The following is a 20,272-nucleotide window of genomic DNA, read 5'->3' as shown; positions in this document are numbered from 1 at the left end:
CGTCACCCTCAGCCCTCTCACCCAATCCGTCACCCTCAGCCCTCTCACCCAATCCATCACCCGCAGCCCTCTATTACTACCTGATTCATCTGCTCCTACTCCTCCCCCTCATTGCCCAACCACTTGGGCTGGACGGTAGAGCGACGGGCTCGCTTCATGCAGTTCGGCGTTCAATCCCCGACCGTCCAAGTGGTTGGACACCTTTCCTTCCCCCCGCCCCATCTCAAATCCTTATCCTGACCCTTTCCAAGTGCTATATAGTCGTAATGGCTTGACGCTTTCTCCTCATAGTTCCACTCCCCCTCTCTTTTTCCCTTCATGGCTCATCCCCCCCCCCCTCCCTCTCTCTTGATTCCCCTCCTCACTCATGCCTCCTTCCTTTCCCCGTCCTTTCCCTCACACAGCCCCCCCCCCTCCTCCCTCACCCTTCCCCTTCAGGCAGCCAGTAACTAGGAGACTATTTTCAGACTAACGCTTGCCTAAGGATCAAGATCTTGGGTGACTGCTACTACTGCGTGTCTGGTGTGCCGGAGTACACGAAGGACCACGCCAACAACTGCGTCAAGGTCGGCCTCGAGATGATCCACATTATCCGCGCCGTCAGGTAACACCACCACCATTATTACTCCATACTAAGATACAACGAGATCACTAAATCCTCGCATTACAGACGCAGGCGGGCGATGAATTCTCGCTGCGTCATCTTGATTGTCATTTAACCCCAAGCTGTGACTATCCCTCGTAACCGCAAGCTGTGACTATCCCACAGGGAGGAGAGGCAGGTGAATGTGGACATGAGGATTGGGATCCACAGTGGCAGCGTGCTGTCTGGTCTCATTGGTGTTCGCAAGTGGCAGTTTGATGTCTGGAGCAATAACGTCACCATCGCCAACCACATGGAGCAGACGGGCGTGGCAGGGTGAGTGTAGGAGGAGGTCCTGGTCAGTGTTGGAGGAGAGGGTTCCTGGTCAGTGTTGGAGGAGGGTGTCCTGGTGAGTGTTGGAGGAGGGTGTCCTGGTGAGTGTTGGAGGGTGGTGTCCTGGTGAGTGTTGGAGGAGGGGGTTCCTGGTGAGTGTAGGAGGGGGGTCCTGGTGAGTGTTGGAGGGGGTCTTGGCGAGTGTTGGAGGGGGGGGGGGGTCCTGGTGGTCCTGGTGAGTGTTGGAGGGGGAGCCGGGTAAGTGTTGGGGACTCTGGTGAGTGTTAAGAGTCCTGGTGAGTATTGGATGGTCCTGGGGAGTGTTATCACCACCAGTATGTCCTGGTGAGTGTTGGAGGAAGGGGTTCCTGGTGAGTGTAGGAGGGGGGTCCTGGTGAGTGTTGGAGGGGGTCTTGGCGAGTGTTGGAGGGGGGGGGGGTCCTGGTGGTCCTGGTGAGTGTTGGAGGGGGAGCCGGGTAAGTGTTGGGGACTCTGGTGAGTGTTAAGAGTCCTGGTGAGTATTGGATGGTCCTGGGGAGTGTTATGGGTTTCTAATGAGAGTTTGGTGTCCTAGTGAGTGTTGTCTGGGGCGTGAGGCTTAGGATGTAGCATTGAGAAGTGATGGAGATCACAGGGTCCTGCCGTGTAATGTCGTGTCCTGACGTGTGTTGTCCTTAACTGTCGTGTTCAGTAGTTCAAGTTCAGTCACTTGTACAGTATAAAAAGTAATGTTAAATAAGTTTACTAATTTGTAAGCAAATTTTCTTTATATTTCAAACGAGTTACTTGCCGGAGGAGAAACCTCCAGGCCGATTACAGGAAGCATCCCTTCTATAGTAATTACGGGAGGCGGGGGTCTATCATATTCTCATTACCGTTATCTCATTCCACAGTCGGATCCACGTGACCCAAAAAACCCGAGACCTTCTCTCCGGCCTAAACTATGGCTTCGAACCCAGCGACGGACGGGCGAGGGACGAGCTACTGCAGGCGGAGGGCATAGAAACCTACCTTATCATCCCTAAGCAAGGGGTGAATTCAACCTTGCGTTCTGAGTGTTGGTTACGTCCGTTGTGTGGTCGTACGTGTGTCGGTCAGGGTTGCTGACCACGAGTCTGCGTCCTTCTAGACTAAGTGTTTGTGTGGGATGTGTATTCGTTCAGGGGACATTATACCAGTTGTTTAATTTGGTTTTAAACACGATGTTAATTAAAGCTGTGCATGCATGTATCAGTTTTTATATGTCAGTATGCATGTTTCTGTTGGGTTACAGTATATTCAACCCATCGTCCTGGTAAGATACTATTTTTTATAGCAATGTGGGCGATCATACAAATATCGACGTGATAGACAAATAGAAAGTAGAGTTTGGTACTATTCATTTTATAGTCCGGAAAAAATGAAGCTAAAAACCAAAGTTAAATATTCCTAGGCCTAGTATAGCACATGTATTATATTAGGCCTCAGAGTGTATTAGGTCGAGGATGGTTAGGTTAGGTTTCATTGCCAAGATAAATAAAAAAAACTTTTCTGGTTTGTCCAAATTCAGTAACCCAAGAGTGTACTTTCTATTGGGCCATCACGTCCATATTTGTACGGTCGACCACATCGTTGTTGTAAGTTTTTAATTATAGGAGAATGTTCTGTTATATTAAGGACTTTGAGGAGCTTTGGCAAGAATGTTTGGTATAATCCTTTTATATTAAGTGTGGCTAGATTGCAATAGGCTGAATTTTCACCCCGTTCTCCTAAGGTCTCCCAACGTCAAGAAAACAGTCAATGTAAAGTGTCCTCTTCTAATCTACCAGAGGACCCAAAACAAAAAACGGGACAGTACGTCACCTTCGCCCGCCTCTTCCATTTTCTAGTATAAAAGTTTTTGGCCTAATGTAATGCATACGAGCGAAAAGCGACGTTCTTTTTAAAGAGGACAGGTTGGAATTTTACAGGATAGTATCTTGGAAAGACTGTTCTAGGTACGATCCTAGATGAGATTGCCCGTGACAAAAATTATATAGGCAAAATCTTACACGATCTTGACCTTGTCAAGCATGTTTTTTAAATGATTCTAGAGGATATAAATCTTAGGCAAATAATGTTCTAGAAAGGATCCCTGAGGATATTAAACTTCACCATATATTCTAGGCAAATTCAAGATAATATTAATCCCAGCAAGAATGTTTTAGGATTCTAGAGAATAAAGTGTTGTTTAGAATATTCCAGGCAGCATTGTAAAGGATTTTAAGCTTGGCAAGAATATTCTAGATAGTATCCTAAATCATATTAACCTAGTCAAGAATGTTCTAGGTAGGATCCTAGAATATATTAACCTAGTGAAGAATGCTCTAAATAGGATCCTAGATTATATTAAGCTTGGAAAGAATGTTCTAGATAGAATCCTAGATTATATTAAGCTTGTAAGAATGTTCTAGATAGGCTCTGAGATTATATTAAGCTTGGAAAGAATGTTCTACATAGGATTCTGGATTACATTAAGTCTGGCAAGAATATTATAGAGAATACGGATGGGCGTGCAGTAGCTGGGTGAGATAAGATAATGTAGTGGCCGGTCTTGCAGTGTAGCACAGCTAGGAGCGTCCTGCCATGCCAGTATTCCCTACACTCTCAACATAATACTCGAAGCTAGGAGCCCTCGAGGATTTACGCATCCGCTTGTGAAACCTGAAGTTTAAATGAGTTTATTGAGCCTTACGAAACCTGTACATCTCTTGAACTATCCTGGCGACTTTGTGTACACTTACTGAAGAGTTCGGGAGCTTGGAACCCACCTGTGTGTGTGTTATTCCTATAGACAACCTTGTAGTGCTTCGAAGCTTACAAACTGTCTAATAATGGTAAACGAAGCCGCCATGTTTGGTGAAGGATGTAGAGGTTTCGTAAGTAGAAGCGTAAATGCTTGACGAATCTTGTGGTCCTGCACTGTCTGCATGTATCCTTGCTCAGTTGTCTGTCTTGAACTGGTGTGAATGCTATTTAAATATTTGATTTTGTTTTATGGTAATTATTTTCCCATATAACCTTTTTCCTTTATATAATAATAAGTTGTGTATGGCACACACGAAATTTTGAATTGATGCAAAGAACTAGTTAGAGCATGTTAACTAAGACAGTCCATCAAGCCCATACACTGAATCGCGGGTCATATTTGCGATAACTTGTGTGACCATTGAGCGCGTCTCGCTATGTGTAGGTCCTTAAGCAAACTTCATCAGTCACTGGCAGCCTTTTGTACAATGTCACACGCTCTAACACAACCTTCGAGTCTAGTTCACACACACTGGCACCCTCACACTCACTAAGGCACCCCTGTACTCATTAGGGCATCTCACACTCACTAGGGCACCCCAAGTACTCACAAAAATGCACCCACATGCACCAGAAAAATAGCTTTCCAGGAATTGGTTTCCCTGAGCCCCCTTTTCCTCACTGGTGGATTCCAGGACGTGAACTCTGAGAGCTGCCATAGGTGTACAAGTATACACAGCTCCAGACACTAGGGAAGCACACCGACTTACACTTCAATTGCTCACGGCGACGTCGTCTTTGGTGACGTCCTCACCCAGACGTTCTCCATGGCGTCCCGGCACCTGCCTACTGGAGTTTGTCTTGTAGCTCTCTCGGCGTTTGACAGTGTTTGGGAGTAATTGTCTTACAAATGGCTTTGTTAGTAAGAATACTCTTGTCTCTTAAGTTTTCATCGTATACTTTAGCATCAAACCATAGCATTAATTGCATAATACGGTAGTTTTGTACTTTTAGTTTAAATGGCTTAATATAATACAGATTGTCACAGTGTAATTAAAGGCATAAAAGACAATACACAAAGGCCTTATGAATAGAGTTGCCCTTAAATCACCACGAGTTCCTTAAAATCCAGAGTGCACCGAGTGCATCTCCGCCTGCATATATACACAGCACTGCACAATAATAACTGCACACCCCAAAAATAATGAGGAACTTCCACTCTTTATTAGATCTGTAAAACAAATCTTCAAGCAATGTGCTATTTATTTAGAGCTGCACCTACGCTGGTAACTGCTCACACACCCCCTCCAGCACCACCTGGGCTAACACACCAGTCATCTCCCACAGCCGATGAACAACAGGAAGGTATCGTATGCGCAGCCAGCGTTCATCAAGCCAAGGATCTCCATGTCTGTAGACACCGAGCTGACGAGTCTCTACGAGGGTGACGTAGCCAGGAAGGTTGCCAAGGTGCATCTCCCGCAAGGTGCTGGCCGCGGCTCCATCCTCAACAGGGTGAGTCACAGTCTGGTTGGTATGCAGATCCATCCTTAACCTTTCACTGTCCGCCGAATAACTATGATAATCCTGAGAATGGGGTTTACTGGGTATTTTAAACTCGGACTTATGGGGAAGATAACACTGTCAGCCATCCCATACAATGAATAACTCTTCTCTCTCCTCTGCTGGGTCAGTTAATCTTAACTTCTACTCCAATGTTTGGCTAATGACCTTCTTAGCCACCACACTCTGGCCTCCACACCATGACCACCACCTTAGCCACGACCCGGGCCATCACATCATGGCCACCACCCTGGCCATCACCCTGGCCATCACACCATGTTTATCACCCTGGCCATCACATCATTGTCACCACCCTGGCCATCACACCATGTTCATCACCCTGGCCATCACACCATGTTCATCACCCTGGTCACCACCCGGGCCATCACACCATGTTCACCACCCTGGCCATCACACCCTGGTCACCACCCGCGCCATCACACCCTGGTCACCTCCCTGGCCATCACACCCTGGTCACCACCCTGGCCATCACACCCTGGTCACCACCCTGGCCATCACACCATGGTCACCACCCGGGCCATCACACCGTGGCTTCGCTCTTCATATATCTACGTCACCAAATTATAATTCTGACGGCTGTACTTCCAGATACTCGGTTTACTTCTGTGTTCTATTTAAATTATAGTAAATAATACTTTCCTCTATGATGTGGTGCTCCAATTGTCCTGGACACTTGGACAGTTCCATAATTCCACCTTGGGACCTCTGTCCACCCAACCCTCCACCGGCCACCATTAATTTCAATCTGTGGCGTTTACAGAGACGATCGACGCACACAGAGAGCTCGCTGACAGGCAAGCGGCGGACGGTGGTGACCGACAGCGCCCTGGCCAACTTCCAGAGGATCATGGTCAACTCCAAGAAGTTTATGGAGGAAGCCATAGAGAGTATGCCGGTCAGCAAGTACGAGTGAGTGCACACCCAGGGTGGGAGACTAGAGCCCCGAAAGGGAGTCAGAGAATAGATTCCCAGGATGTGATGAGTTGTGTCCCAAGAGGATAGAGTGCACTCCTAGGGTGGAATAGAGGAAGTAGAGCCCCAGGAAGGCTAAGTATTTAGAGCTTCCAGTCAAAAGGTGCAGAGTGGCAGGTATTAAAAGTCCCGCCCAGGGAGGGAGAGGAGCTGAGGCGATGGAGGGTTATTATTTTTAACATCTTTATTGACAACATTTTATTACAATTTTGAATAATCTGAGGAATTCAGTTAGGTCTTATTAGAGTGAGGATAATGCTGGTATTCACTGCCACACAGGACAGAGTATCATCCACAAGACAATTAGTCTGAACTGTAGGCTGAAGCAGCACACATATCATGGTTTTAATCAATATTTCAATGTACGAATATGTGCAGGAATGGGTTCGTAAGAGATGCAGCTTCAAAATAATATAAATACAATTGTTGTTCATTCTTTAAAATGGACAAGCAAATTTTCGATAAATTGTTAGGATGTCTTCCAGTACACCAGATTCAATGAAATAGTTACAGTTGGTGGTACAATAGGCCAGGAGGCCTAAAATCTTTTACGGTTTCACATTCAACAATATAGTATTCTAGTAAATGCATTAAAGGTTTGTCACAGAGTTTACAATCTGAATATTCTGGTAGTGGTTCAGCCTCACTAACCTGCCAGATGGGTCTGTAGCCAAGGCGAATTCGCGCAATGACTACATCACATTGCCTTGTCCGGCTTCTGTGTTGACCATACAAATACCTATTATTACAAACGTTGTCATAGCTTTTAATACTGCAGCTTTCAGGTCTCTGGGCATTTCTTAGTTCTTCTAAATTTGAAGTAATTACTTTAATTTGTATGTTTCTAATAATTGCATTAGATAGTCCAAAGTCATACTCAGTGTTTTCTTTCCTGCAAGGTTCATTGGCCAATCGATCTACAAAGTCATGTTTTCCAACTCCATCATGGGATGGGATCCATACAAATTTTATATAATAGTTATTATCATTGGCAAAAATACCATTCCATTTAATATTACAAGCTACTTCAGACATAAATTGTGATGGGTTTCTTAGGACTGCAGAGCACTTTTAGTCATAAAATATCACTCCACTCCCATTGAGCTTAAGATACTCAGTGGTGGAGGGACTGCAGAACGACATCGATAGAGATAGACAGAGCTTTGTGGTAAAACAGGACCTCTGAAGTACGGAAAGTTAGTATTCGATGGGAATCTCCAGCGTGGTGGAGAGAGTTGAGTCTCAAGTGCTTGTATTGTCTCGAACATAGTAAGAGGTGTCTAGAACATACACCCCAGCGGCAAGATTTGGCACAATAGCTGCATACCTGAGTCAACTGCGGCATAATAATTTCATGTATACAGTAGATATGAAAGTGATACCAGGATAGTAGGATGGAGAGTGACAAGTTAAGGAGCAGGTGTTTATCTCGCAGCCAGTGGTTCCAACCGGAGGGCATCCACCCGCTGCTCTTGACCTTCAGCAAGGAGAAGTGGGAGGTCCCCCTCCTGCGGCAGGCAGACCCGCTCTACAAGTTCTACATCCTCGCCGTTACGGTCATCTTCCTCACTATCTTCGTCACCCAGGAGGTCCTCATGCCTGTGTAAGTCCTCCTTAGTATTCTTCCTGGCACACATTCACATCTCTTATAAATATATATATTTATTAATAAATATATATTTATATAAGAAAATCCATATATATGGTACCCATTTTAGGTTTATATATATATATATATATATATATATATATATATATATATATATATATATATATATATATAATGTGTGTGTATTGGTGCAGGAACCAGCTGGGGTGGGTGTTGGGGGTCGTGTGTGTGGGCGTGTTGGTGGTGGTGGCGCCTCTGGTGTGGTTGTCTACCCTCCACCAGCGCCTCGTAGACCCCCACAATGACCTCGATATTGACACCGTCCAGCGCCACCCCATCATTGAGTTCTTCTACGCCTCCTCCAAGACCATTATCACCTCCATAGGGGTGAGGATCGGACTCTTCCTCCTGGTGTGTGGCTCACTCTATGTCTGCGCCATCATTAATCTGGTGAGTGCTAGTTGTCTGTGTCAATGGTGACGGCTAGTTGTCTATGTCAACGGTGACGGCTAGTTGTATGTGTCAACGGTGACGGCTAGTTGTCTGTGTCAACTGTGACTGCTAGTTGTCTGTGTCAACTGTGACGGCTAGTTGTCTGTGTCGACTTTGACTGCTAGTTGCTTGTGCCAACGATGACAGATAGCTGCAGGTATCAACATTGCTAATTGCATGTATCCGTGATTGCTAGTTGCATGTATTGACATTGACTGCCTGTTATGTGTAACTGTGATTTCTAGTTGCAGGTATCGATAGTGATTGCTAGTTGTATGCATCAGCAGTGACTACTAGTTGCATACCTCAGCAATGACCCTGTCAGTTGCATGCATCAGCAGTGACCCCTGCTAGTTACATATATAAACAGTGACCCTACATGTTGCAGGCGTCAACGGTGACGCCAATTTACTGTGTATGTAGTTCAGCAGTGCCTTAATAATGTATGGAATTCAAAGCACCTGCCAATGTTTCCCAACAGCCTGAGTGTAAGACCTTGCTGGAGGCCGAGCTCTTGCGCAGCTCTGACGGCACGACCACCACCACCAGCACCGCAGAATTGGCTCTTCCTGGAAACTTCACCTCACTTCATAGAGGCTCAAATAATGTGCCAGCCCTCTGTTGCGACCCTTGGGTATGTTGTCTGCTGTGACATTTGGGTGTGTTGTTTGTAGTGACCATTAGGTATATTGTCTGTAGTCATCTCTAGGTGTGATGACCAAACCACACACCAGAAGATGAAGAAACGAGTACGTTTCGGTCCGTCCTGGACATTTATCAAGTCGATGGTGTCGATTTGATAAGTCACACACTCGACTTGATAATGGTCCAGGACGGACCGACACGTCGTTGTTTCTTCATCTTCTGGTGTGTGTGTGTGTGTGTGTGTGTGTGGGTGGGTGGGTGGTTTGGTCATCATATCTTCAGCCACGTTATTGTGACTCGTCGTCTGCATCTTTAGGTATGTTGTCCATTGTCACTCTTTAGTACGCCTTCTGTGACCTCTGGTTTTGTTGTCTGTGACCTTTGGGTGCGTTGTCTGTTGTGACCCTTGGATATATGTTGTGACCATTTGGGTATGTTGTATGTTGTGTCCCCTGGGTATGTTGTGACCTTTGGGTATGTTGTATGTTGTGTCCCCTGGGTATGTTGTGACCTTTGGGTATGTTGTATGTTGTGTCCCCTGGGTATGTTGTGACCTTTGGGTATGTTGTATGTTGTGTCCCCTGGGTATGTTGTGACCTTTGGGTATGTTGTATGTTGTGTCCCCTGGGTATGTTGTGACCTTTGGGTATGTTGTATGTTGTGTCCCCTGGGTATGTTGTGACCTTTGGGTATTTATGTATCCAAGAAACTTGGGTAAACATGTCCATTAAGTTACTTCAGAAATCATTAATTTCAGACAAAAAAAAGACAATTTGTTTTTATTTATAGCTACAATTTTTAAGTACAGTTTCTAGGTAGCGTTGTTGCTTCTTGTAAGAGTAGGTTCTCTGTTACATATGAGGGCAGAACTTCACCTACAGCTGCACACTGGCGCTGCTGGCGGTCTGGACCTTCTTCAGGATGCACTTCCTCCTCAAGTTTATCCTGTACATCGCCGCGCTCGCTGTCTACGCTCTCTTCGTTTACAACTTTGCCGAGGTTAGTTTTGGATCTAATCAATATCTCTACAGACCCGCATGGCGTTGCATCTAATAAGATTCCTGTTAGGAATCAAGACGGTTTTTTTTTTTGGGGGGGGGGGTTACCCTTCTGTTTGTGACGAGTTTGCCTTCCCGCTTAGGGAGAGTTTGTCTTTCCACTGGTAGTACGTTCAGGCTAAAACCTGGAGCTGAACAACGTAACCGGTTCCAGTTTCTGGATAAAGGCTAAACCCCAATATAAAAAAAACTATTCCGACTCGATATTTGTAAAACTCTGAATATCAGCTCCGTATTAATGGTGTACGGCAGAGCGAACGTTTCTGTGATTGAATAATAATAATAATTGCAAAATGTTTGATGAAGATTTTAATTTTATACGAAAATGCTCAATGAGAATACAAATTCTTAAATTATGAAGAACTTTTGTGCCAGTAACATATTTTGCATAACGCACCACGCTATCTTGTTACATCTGATATATATTATATATATATATATATATATATATATATATATATATATATATAATTTGTTTTTCAGGTCTACAGCCACGAGCAGCTGGGAGACGTGTGTCCGCCCCTAACGGTATCTAGCCATGCACTGAGCACTGGATTTTCACACGTTCTCTTTGTCTTCACCGTCTTCATAGCTCTGCATATGATGGACAGGCAGGTGAGGCATGGCTTGGTTACATAAACAGGGGAGGAGTAGCTTGGTGAGACAAGCAGGCATGGCTGACTGTAACTCGTCCAAAGTCACTGTGGCTTCTGGCTCTATACTGCCTTGATACTTGAGATAAAGTTTTCATTAGGCTTTTAAAATCTTTGCCGTGTTAAGTTCATTGCTACTTCAACTGAAGGCTGGATGCTCCACGTTAATTCCTTTTGAGCTTGTCTTCGCGGTCCTTGTGCGTCGGAGACCGCAGGCCCGTATGGTTGATTATATGACATCTCTATCAGACATTGGCCTGTGTTTAATGGTGTGTTAATAGCATCATTTGTAATCGAGCTCCTGTTGTAATAATAATAATAGTTCTGTTTAATGCGTGATGACATTCCCAGATGGAGTACATCATGCGACTGGATTTCAAGTGGAAGCAGCAGCTGGAAAAGGAGCAGAAGGAGGCAGAGACAACTCATTTCGCTAACAAACTTCTCCTGCAGAACATCCTACCGCTACATGTAGGTAAGCGACTTCACTCACTCTCTCTGGAGGTAGAAATGACAAACACCGCAGTATTTCATTTGTTCACTTGAAAACTTTTGTCATCCAACCGTAAACAAAGTGACTGCAATTTTCAAAGCTTTCTACTGTTTTCACATGTCATACTATGTACAGACATTAACTGACAGCTTAGGATATATATCGTTAATGCTTAGGTTTTCGAGAATACCTGTTCACCTCTCGTGTCAGTCTGCTTGTCGGCTAGACAACCATCATGTCAGTCTGGTTGTTAGCCATACAGCCTTCATGTCAAGCTGAGACGGGGGGATATAAAGCTGACAGCTAAACTGATAAGAGTGGTGTATAGTTAACAGCCTGAGTCAGTCAGTCTGTGAGCTATAACCCACACATATGCACCACATTAAGGTCAGCACCCTTAAACTAACTTATTAAATCCCACTTCCCTGTGCTCCAATCCTCCAGAGTAATCTGGTCTCTCACTCCCCGCAGCCGAATTGTTCCTGGGCAGAAAGACGCAGATAGACGAGCTGTACCACGAGTCTTACCAACATGTGAGCGTACTCTTCGCCTCCATCCCCGGCTACGGTGACTTCTACCGCGAGAATTTCAACAATGAAGATGCCACCATGTGTCTCTCTGTACTTAATGAAATTATTTCCGACTTCGATATGGTAAGCCAGTGTGTGTGTGTGTGTGTGTGGTGGTATCAGCCAGAGTGCACATGCGATGGGTCAGAGTGCTTGTGAGGCTAGGTTACAGTACATGCAGTATGGGGTCTGCAGGGAAGGGAACGTGCAGTGTGAGTGCAGGGGAAGGGAACGTATAGTATGGGTCTGCAGGGAAGAGTACGTAAACACCACACTCACAGATGAAATAGGCAACATCAAAAAGAATACAGCAAGTTGTTGAGTACTGTCTTTCCCCCTCTAGCTAACGTACAACGTGGAGTTCCTGACCATGGAGAAGATCAAGGTAGTAGGAAGCACATACATGGCCGCCTGTGGTCTGCAGCCCGGCCGGAGGAACAGCGACGACTTCACCATCGAGGAAAGAGACAAACGGGAGAACGTGTTGACCATTACTAAGTTTGCCGCTGCTATGTTCGTGAAGCTGGAAGCTATCAACAAAGAGCACATGCAGCCTTTCCAGCTAAGAGTTGGTAAGTTTCTGAAACTCAAAGCATGCCACTTTTGATTGGTAAGGACCTGAAAATAGTAAAGACGTTTCACATTTTATACTGTAATAATTGATAATCTTATGTACGTAGCAAGAGCTTCACTCTTGCACAAGGGAGCAGGAGCAGCAATAGGGCCACAACTTTGAGACAAAGGAGGATGCAGCGTTTCTAAGATGCCATCAAGTATTTAAGAGAAAGTGGGGAAGGGAAAGTGGCACTGATGATACAGAAGCGATGTAATTCTGATAGAATAGCTGCATCAAAAGTATGTAGCTTGCAGGACTTCATCACAGGCATAGTAAAAACTGACGACAAAAGAACAGTGGTAAGTTATACACAACCCCTCGCTAAACAGGTTTCCAAAGAAAGAGTATGACGAGAACAACAGAAATCGTCTGAAAGTCACCGAAGAGGCAGCAATAGTGGCAAGTGGAGCAAGAACAATTCACCTTATCATAGGTAATTTTAATCACACACAAATTAACAAAACAATGAAGGGTCTCCATGGGAGGAAATTAATGAACACTTCAGGTTGTTACATTCTTGTACAAGAGTTGTTACATTCTTGTACAGCCACTATTACGCGTAGCGTTTCGGGCAGGTCCTTAATCCTATGGTCCCTGGAATACGATCCCCTGCCGCGAAGAATCGTTATTTCATCCAAGTACACATTTTACTGTTGCGTTAAACAGAGGCTACAGTTAAGGAATTGCGCCCAGTAAATCCTCCCCGGCCAGGATACGAACCCATGACATAGCGCTCGCGGAACGCCAGGCGAGTGTCTTACCACTACACCACGGGGACTGCTTCTAAGTAAGTACTTCTTTAAAAAATCTCATAACACAGACAACAAGAGAGACAGGTGAGGATAAACTAGTAATGTTATTCCTCGTCTTCACCCAGAATGAAGCAGATATTGAGAGGATAAAATATGAGGTACCCCTTGGTCCCCATGAGCCAATGAATTATAATATTCTATTACTTCGTGGAGTTGAAGGAAGTGAACAGTTGAATAGAAAGTTCAGGAGGAAGCTGACTACATGCAGCAAGACTACAGAAGGAAAACGACTTTTCGGGCAGTGCATTTTGATAATGAATTTGAGGGAGACAGTGTGTATGCAGTGCAAAAATGCACAGGAATACATGCTGCTTATGAAACAGGTATTAAAGAAGATCAAGATTAGCCAATAGTTCAACAGACTATGCAAGGAAGGCAAATGCAGAAGAGAGTGCATGGAAAAGGTACTGGTTACAGACAACCATGGCAAACAGGGAGGCACTATGAAGGGCCAAAAGAAAGTACACTAAAGTTAGGAGAGAATCTGAGACTTTAATAATGACAGCAGGAAAAGCTAAAGCATAGCCCAAGCTACTGCACAGCTGTATAAGAAAACAGACAATGGCAAAGGACCAAATTATTAGGTTAAAAGGAGATATCCTCATAGAAAGTAACAAAAAAGTTTGTGAAAAGTCAAATAGAAGAAATTTTCGACTGAACCAGAGTGGAGCCGTGGCCGGGATGACAGCAGAAGAGTAAAGATAACAGCGAGTTATAGGCTAGTTTCTGAGGGGATAGTGAAAAATCTTATCGACTTGGACGTAAGCAAGGCTGTAAAACCAGATCAATTGTCGCCATGCTTACTGAAGGCAGCAGAGATACCATGCAACCCACTAATTTATAAAGCAGCATTTGTAAAAAAGAGAGCTGAACATCTGGAAAGCTGTAGACGTGATGCCAATATTCAAGAAGAGAGACAGGGGGAAGTAAAGCACAGAACAGCTTCACGAACTCGCATTCCGTCTGGAGTAAATTAAAAATAACTAATGTCTTTGAACGACTGGGAAAGACAACGTTTGTGACAGGCATAGATTTCGAGGGGCAAATGATGCCTGACGAACTTGGCAGAGTTTTCTGTGACCAAGAAAGAGAGAGGGCTTAGTAGATTGCATCTTCTTTATCTGCCGAAATGCTTTTGATACTATTCCCCATAACAGACTGACAAAATGAAAAGGCAGGCTGGAGTAACTGGGAAGGTACTGGGTAACATAATACATGATAGTACTACATGATGGAAAGTGGTGAGCAGGGTCCCACAGGGTTCAGTCCTTGGACTCTTATATAGAATGACCTGCCTAGAAGGTAAGATTTCCCATGGCATTGTTTGCCATCCATCTGAAACTGGCAAGATGGTTAACTACTGAAGGTCGTATGATACTACAAGAAAATCTAAACAAGATTGGTCAAAAAATAGTTGCTGGAGTTTAACCCCCGATAAATGTAAAGTAATAGTTTGGAATGGGGAAAAGGAGAGCAGAAAGATGGTTCATAAGAGGACGCACACTGCAAGAGTCAGGGGAAAAAAAGAATGACCGAGGAGTAGACATACCATAAATATTAATGCGAGTCCTTAATTCGTATTCTAAATATAATAAATTCTGCAGCATATGCAACACTGGCAAACATATGAGAGATAATTAGAAACGTAAAATAAGTTATTATTCAGAACACTATGCACAGCTAGTGTCTTTTTAGAGCTCCTAGAGTCTGGAGCTCTAACATGGAATCCAAGTCTTATGAAGCACAAGACCAAAATAGAAAAGGCCTTAGAGATGTACTTCGAGACTAGACCTGTAGGGCAGCAGGTCGGCTTGCAACCGACTGTTCCAAAGTTCGATTCCCAACAAATCAAGACGTTTGGGCACGTGACCTTACGCCTAATGTACCTTTTTACCTAGCAGTAAGTATATACTTAGAAGTGATATAACTTGTGTGTTGCATTCTGGAGAAAGATGGTTAAAGGCATGTGAGTACCTGTAGACGCCTAACAGGGCTCCTGTCTCCGACAATGGGGAACTGTGTGTGTTATGGGGGTACTGAAAGAATTCGACCTAACAAAATTACAATGAAAAAGTTCCAAAATGTGATATCAAAATATATAAGATACTGAAAGGAATAGATGAATTGGATCTAGCCTTTTCCAGCTGAACGCAGGTAGAACAAGGAAGAACAGTCGCAATCTGGAAACACAAATTAGTCTGCTAAATATAATATAAGAAATTTTCATATGCAATGCGTGTAATAAACAAATGGGACGTGCTTGAAGTAGAATTCGTATTATCTACCGCTCCACCGCTATTCACAAGTTCACGAGCAAATGTGACAGTGCATTTGAAATGTCAAAAATAATAAGAGCAAAACAGTACACGAAGTAAAGGTGGTATTATACCGTAATCAACGTACTCCACTAGTTGTGCTCGCGGGGGATGAGCTTCGGCTCTTTGGTGCCGTCAGACAACTTCTGTGCAAGTTCCTAACCATTTACAGTTTATACCGTTAAATAAACTGTAACAGCATTTGTTTTGTTTTGTTAACCAATGTATCCATACTAGCTATCTAGCCAGTAGCAAAATTTATAATTTAACAAAGTTTGCTGATAACTGGTGGTTTGCAGGTATCGACGTAGGGCCGGTGATCGCGGGAGTGGTGGGCGCCCACAAACCCATGTACGACATCTGGGGGAACACCGTCAACGTCGCCTCCAGGATGGACTACACGGGCCTCGAAGGCAAGATACACGTACGTTAACTGGCCTCTTCGTTGATGCTATACATTTTGAACATTTGGGAATATGCAATAAATTAGGCGCCTAGATATGTAGTGTTTTATTATTCAAGATACAGGCAGCATAAAATTAATTGCTTTTCTCATTAAATTCATATTTATGTAATTTTCTTTTAAAATACACGTTAGTTTTATCACATGATTATGTCCTTTCACCCACGTGTAGGTCACTACAGAAGTGGGCAAGATCCTAGAGGAGCTGGGATGGAATGTCCAGTGTCGAGGAGAAATCCTTGTCAAAGGGAAGGGAATTATGATCACATACTTTGTGGACCCCACGAGTGATCCAGGTGACCCTGCTCAGCCCTCTGGATATAACAACAACAGCAGCAGCAACAACAACAACAACAACAAACCAGGCCATGACCCGACTAGTGAGAGAAGACGTAGTAGTCAGCTCAGTCTCAATTCTTTAAAGGGTCTTCTGTCGTCCCACAGAGGCAGCTTGGACATCAACACCAGCAAGGAAGAAGACACTCAGAGCACACAGTCTTCTCCTGCATATAGACCAATAACAAACGGGGTAGAAAAACCTGTAAATATTTATGATAATGAATTTCAAATTGCAGCTATGGCTCCTCGCTACAGTTTAGATTCAAGAATGGCAGAGCTCTCAAAGGCAAAATCTAAAATCAATAACCCTTCTTCAGTTTTGGAAAACCACGAAACGTCTTTCGATGACCATGACACTGAACAAATAGCCATATGTAACACATCATTTAATCCACCACAGCGACACTCGTTTTCAAGTTTTTTAGAGTCTAAGGCGGATAATGTTATTGCTGACGCTCCGAAATTACTGGTACAACATAGCTCAGTGGTATCTCCTAGTTCACAAAGTACCAGAAGTGTGCCAGTCGTTCCTGTCCATGGTAACTTGATCACAAAAGCTTCCATGACTAGGGACGGTGCTAATTCTTGGTGTTCTCAAGACATCATGAAGGAGAGGAGCCAATCCAAGCCACTACACGACTCCCTCACGATACAAAATGAAGAGTTTGACAATATGCGCTTTTAAAAGCAACGACTCACTTGACACTTTGAGAAAATGTGATATTAGTGATAACTTTTAGATTACTAAATGTTCAAATATATTTAGACTAAAACTAACTACTGTGAATTTAACAAAAATATGGAGTATTTTTGTATGTTTTTAAACTAATGTAGTAAGCATTAGTCAGTGTTGAAACGTCTATGTTTATGAATAGGAGCCTACTCATATAGACAACATTATACACAGTCATTATCCTGTAAATTGGATAATTGTTATTTGCAAAAGCTTTGGGTGCGGTCCCATAGACTGAGTGATGTGACAAAGAGACGACCGAAAATTCTCTGCACAGTGATGCGAGTCCTACAGTTGCAATTATGAGACAGCAGGAGCAGTGTGCTGGGAGGAGCAGTGCGCTGGACGGGAAGTCATTGAAGGCAACCATTGTTAGTGTATTTTATTAGTTTCGGTGTATTGTTACACGCAATGTATTACTGGTGTTTATAGAGAGATACCTATCTCTGTCTTTTATTTATACGACGATAACTTTATCGAGTTGATCACTGCCTAATAAATATTATGTATTCTGCTATAAAAAAACTGATCTCTACAGATGTTGAAAATCATTCCTCAATGGTTACTACTCAATAAACTCCCTTAAACAACGTTATATCTGACGCGAGCGCATTAAAGCTGCGAAAGTGTTCAACTTAGATATTTAACTTCCCGAGATGTTCACCTGAAAATCTTGCAGTTATTTCAGAAATTATATCAAATATTTAATACATTTTTGGGTTGACTTTTATTCTCCTGCCCAACTCAACAGAAGTTAGGCAGAAAATTTTTATGGAAAATGTATAGAAAGATTCATGTACTGTACATTATATTGTATTTTTTTGTGCATCCTCTAGGTGACATACAATATGTAAGAATATTTATAAATAAATATTTATAAATAAAAACGTCAGATAAATTTTAATTCTCATGTCAGTAATATCCAAACTGTCTCGACATGTCATTTGTTATGATGTTGGTCCTGTGTTGTGGGGGATGGTCCACAGTGTAAGCATTGAAGAGTATCGAGGGGATGGTCCAGTGTTGTGGGGATGGTCCTTATTTAACAATAATGGTCATTACACTTGGTATTTAAAGTAACAGTAGAAGTTCCACAAGACTGCAGCTTAAGCTAAACAATCATGAACCCGATATTTTAGTAAACGGAAAACTATACTGTACTTATAAAGTTAATAACTTACAAAAATCAATTAGAAACGTGCATAATCTTGTATGAGCTGTTTTGTACATATATAAATATGCATGGAAACTGTCCCTGCGATATTATAATTAAACCTGGATGTATTGGAAGGTATGATTATTCCCGGTGACACCTGGGTGGTCAATAGCCAACTGATCTCGTAAATGTCTTACTCTGCGCGTACACCGTGTAGCGATCCGACAGTTATGTAATGGCCTGTTCACAGAACTAACCTTGGCTTATTTCCTTGTGGAAGGAAAAATGCTTAAGAAGGGATGTGAGTGCTGGTGGTAGGTGGTAGAGTTGGAGGGAAGGGGTGGTGACTTGTTGCTGCTGGGGGAGGGGCTTGAGGTTGATGGGAGAGGGACAAAATATACCGGAGATGCAATCGTGTGAGAAAAAGGTACTTTCACTAAGATCCTCTCAAGTGTCAAAAGAAGGCACCAAGCCGGGTAGACTACGTAACACCAATCGTTGGGAGGGGGGGGGGGGGTATACGGGCTTCATCTGCAGAGTTCTGGCCAACGTATTTACTTTCGTCCGCTGGTCAAGTTTTTATTACTTGATTTAATCATTGTCTATCTTCTATATCTATAAAATACGGATGACTGTCTGTGTAAGGTAAAAGGTACGTAAGTACCATAGAGGTACGTAAGTACATAAGTACCAAACACATACCCATAAAGGTACCATACTCAATCCCATATAAGTGTCATACATATGCCCATATAAGAACAATACATATGCCCATTGAGGTACCATACAAAAGCTCTTATAAGTAACATACATATGCCCAAAAAGGTACCATACTTATGCCCTTATAAGAACAATACATATGTTCTTATAAGTATCATACATATATCCTTATAACTACCATACATATGCCCTTAAAAGTACCATAAATGCCCATATAAGTACCATTCATATGCCAATATAGGTACCATACAAATGCCTTTATAAGTAGCATACATATGCCCATATACGCACCATGCATAGTAGTCTCTAAATACATGAGGAATATAGATATAATGTTATTTTGATTATCCATTTATTATTTAGCTCAATTTGATCATTATTACATTTTTTACAATTGATTTTCCTTAGTAATTTGTTGAGAAAACACGATGATATTTTTGATATTTGAGGTGGCTGTATCTCAGTAAATATGGCTGTATAGGCGTTAATATTTAAAATTAGCAAAGAAAGACTTTATAGAAAGAAAGGTAAATTGCTGTGGTAAACACAATGGTACCATTTTCAAAACGATTCTATGGCTGGTTTTGATTTTGAGTTTTGTGAAAAATGACGATTTCGCCAGGGCTGGGATTCTTTGCAGGCGGCGGGCTGTATGTACCCCATCTTTGTCTTCGTCCGCTGGTCAAGTTTTTATTACTTGATATAATCATTGTCTATCTTCTATATCTATAAAATACGGATGACTCTCTGTGTAAGGTAAAAGGTACGTAAGTACCATAGAGGTACGTAAGTGATAAAAGTAATTGCGAAACTCCAGTTATCTAATACTTATCATAAATTGTATAAAACCTTATACAAGCCAAGGGATTTGTAGATCAGTGTTAAAAAGGGAATTCGGAAGTAAAAATAATACAGCAGATGCCATCTGTCGGCAGAAGAGAACACTATCAACTGGCTGGTCAACAGTGGCCATAAGATACAGCTTACGCCATCTGTTGACATCAAATTACACTTATAACAAATTACCCCACAAAATACAACTAACGCCATCTCGTTTTTTTCCAACGCACTATAAATAGCCAAACAGCAACCCATAAGGTGGGTTGTTGTGCTCGGGTAGGAGGTTCCAAGCTCCGCCCACAGATGGTATGGGGTGCATAATAAATGGCATATCATTGGTAGATATTCTTTGTTGACATTCACACAACAGCCAATCACAGGAAGGGATCAGCTAAAGGCTCCATCCACTTAATAAATCATCTTTATTCAGCACACCATCCTTGCTTATGACATTCTGCTTCAACTTTAATCTACCTAAAAAGTGAAATGTTAAGTATTTAAAAGTATTAATATAGTGATAA

The 20,272-nt window shown here is 42.9% G+C and overlaps 1 protein-coding gene across 4 annotated transcripts in view; it reads left to right on the top strand.

The window, feature by feature from the left end:
* Positions 1 to 17,922, top strand: part of LOC123773323 (adenylate cyclase type 2) — a 76,345-nt gene extending 58,423 nt beyond the window's left edge. For all 4 annotated transcript variants that reach the window (XM_045766943.2, XM_045766944.2, XM_045766942.2 and 1 more), the window contains exons 9-23: positions 468 to 604; positions 770 to 919; positions 1,810 to 1,948; positions 5,030 to 5,197; positions 6,027 to 6,175; positions 7,674 to 7,841; positions 8,042 to 8,297; positions 8,821 to 8,973; positions 9,852 to 9,983; positions 10,526 to 10,657; positions 11,047 to 11,170; positions 11,660 to 11,841; positions 12,101 to 12,329; positions 15,800 to 15,924; positions 16,136 to 17,922. In XM_045766943.2, coding sequence (XP_045622899.1) covers positions 468 to 604; positions 770 to 919; positions 1,810 to 1,948; positions 5,030 to 5,197; positions 6,027 to 6,175; positions 7,674 to 7,841; positions 8,042 to 8,297; positions 8,821 to 8,973; positions 9,852 to 9,983; positions 10,526 to 10,657; positions 11,047 to 11,170; positions 11,660 to 11,841; positions 12,101 to 12,329; positions 15,800 to 15,924; positions 16,136 to 16,987 — 3,096 coding nt within the window. In that variant the 3' untranslated portion in view covers positions 16,988 to 17,922. The remainder of the gene's footprint in view (positions 1 to 467; positions 605 to 769; positions 920 to 1,809; positions 1,949 to 5,029; positions 5,198 to 6,026; positions 6,176 to 7,673; positions 7,842 to 8,041; positions 8,298 to 8,820; positions 8,974 to 9,851; positions 9,984 to 10,525; positions 10,658 to 11,046; positions 11,171 to 11,659; positions 11,842 to 12,100; positions 12,330 to 15,799; positions 15,925 to 16,135) is intronic.
* Positions 17,923 to 20,272: the final 2,350 nt, after the last annotated feature.

This window comes from Procambarus clarkii, chromosome 89 (genome assembly GCF_040958095.1).
Source record: "Procambarus clarkii isolate CNS0578487 chromosome 89, FALCON_Pclarkii_2.0, whole genome shotgun sequence".
In the NCBI taxonomy this organism is placed as follows: Eukaryota; Metazoa; Arthropoda; class Malacostraca; order Decapoda; family Cambaridae; genus Procambarus; species Procambarus clarkii.
Note: the sequence above shows the minus strand (reverse complement) of the source record. Positions and strands in the feature narration are given on the sequence as shown.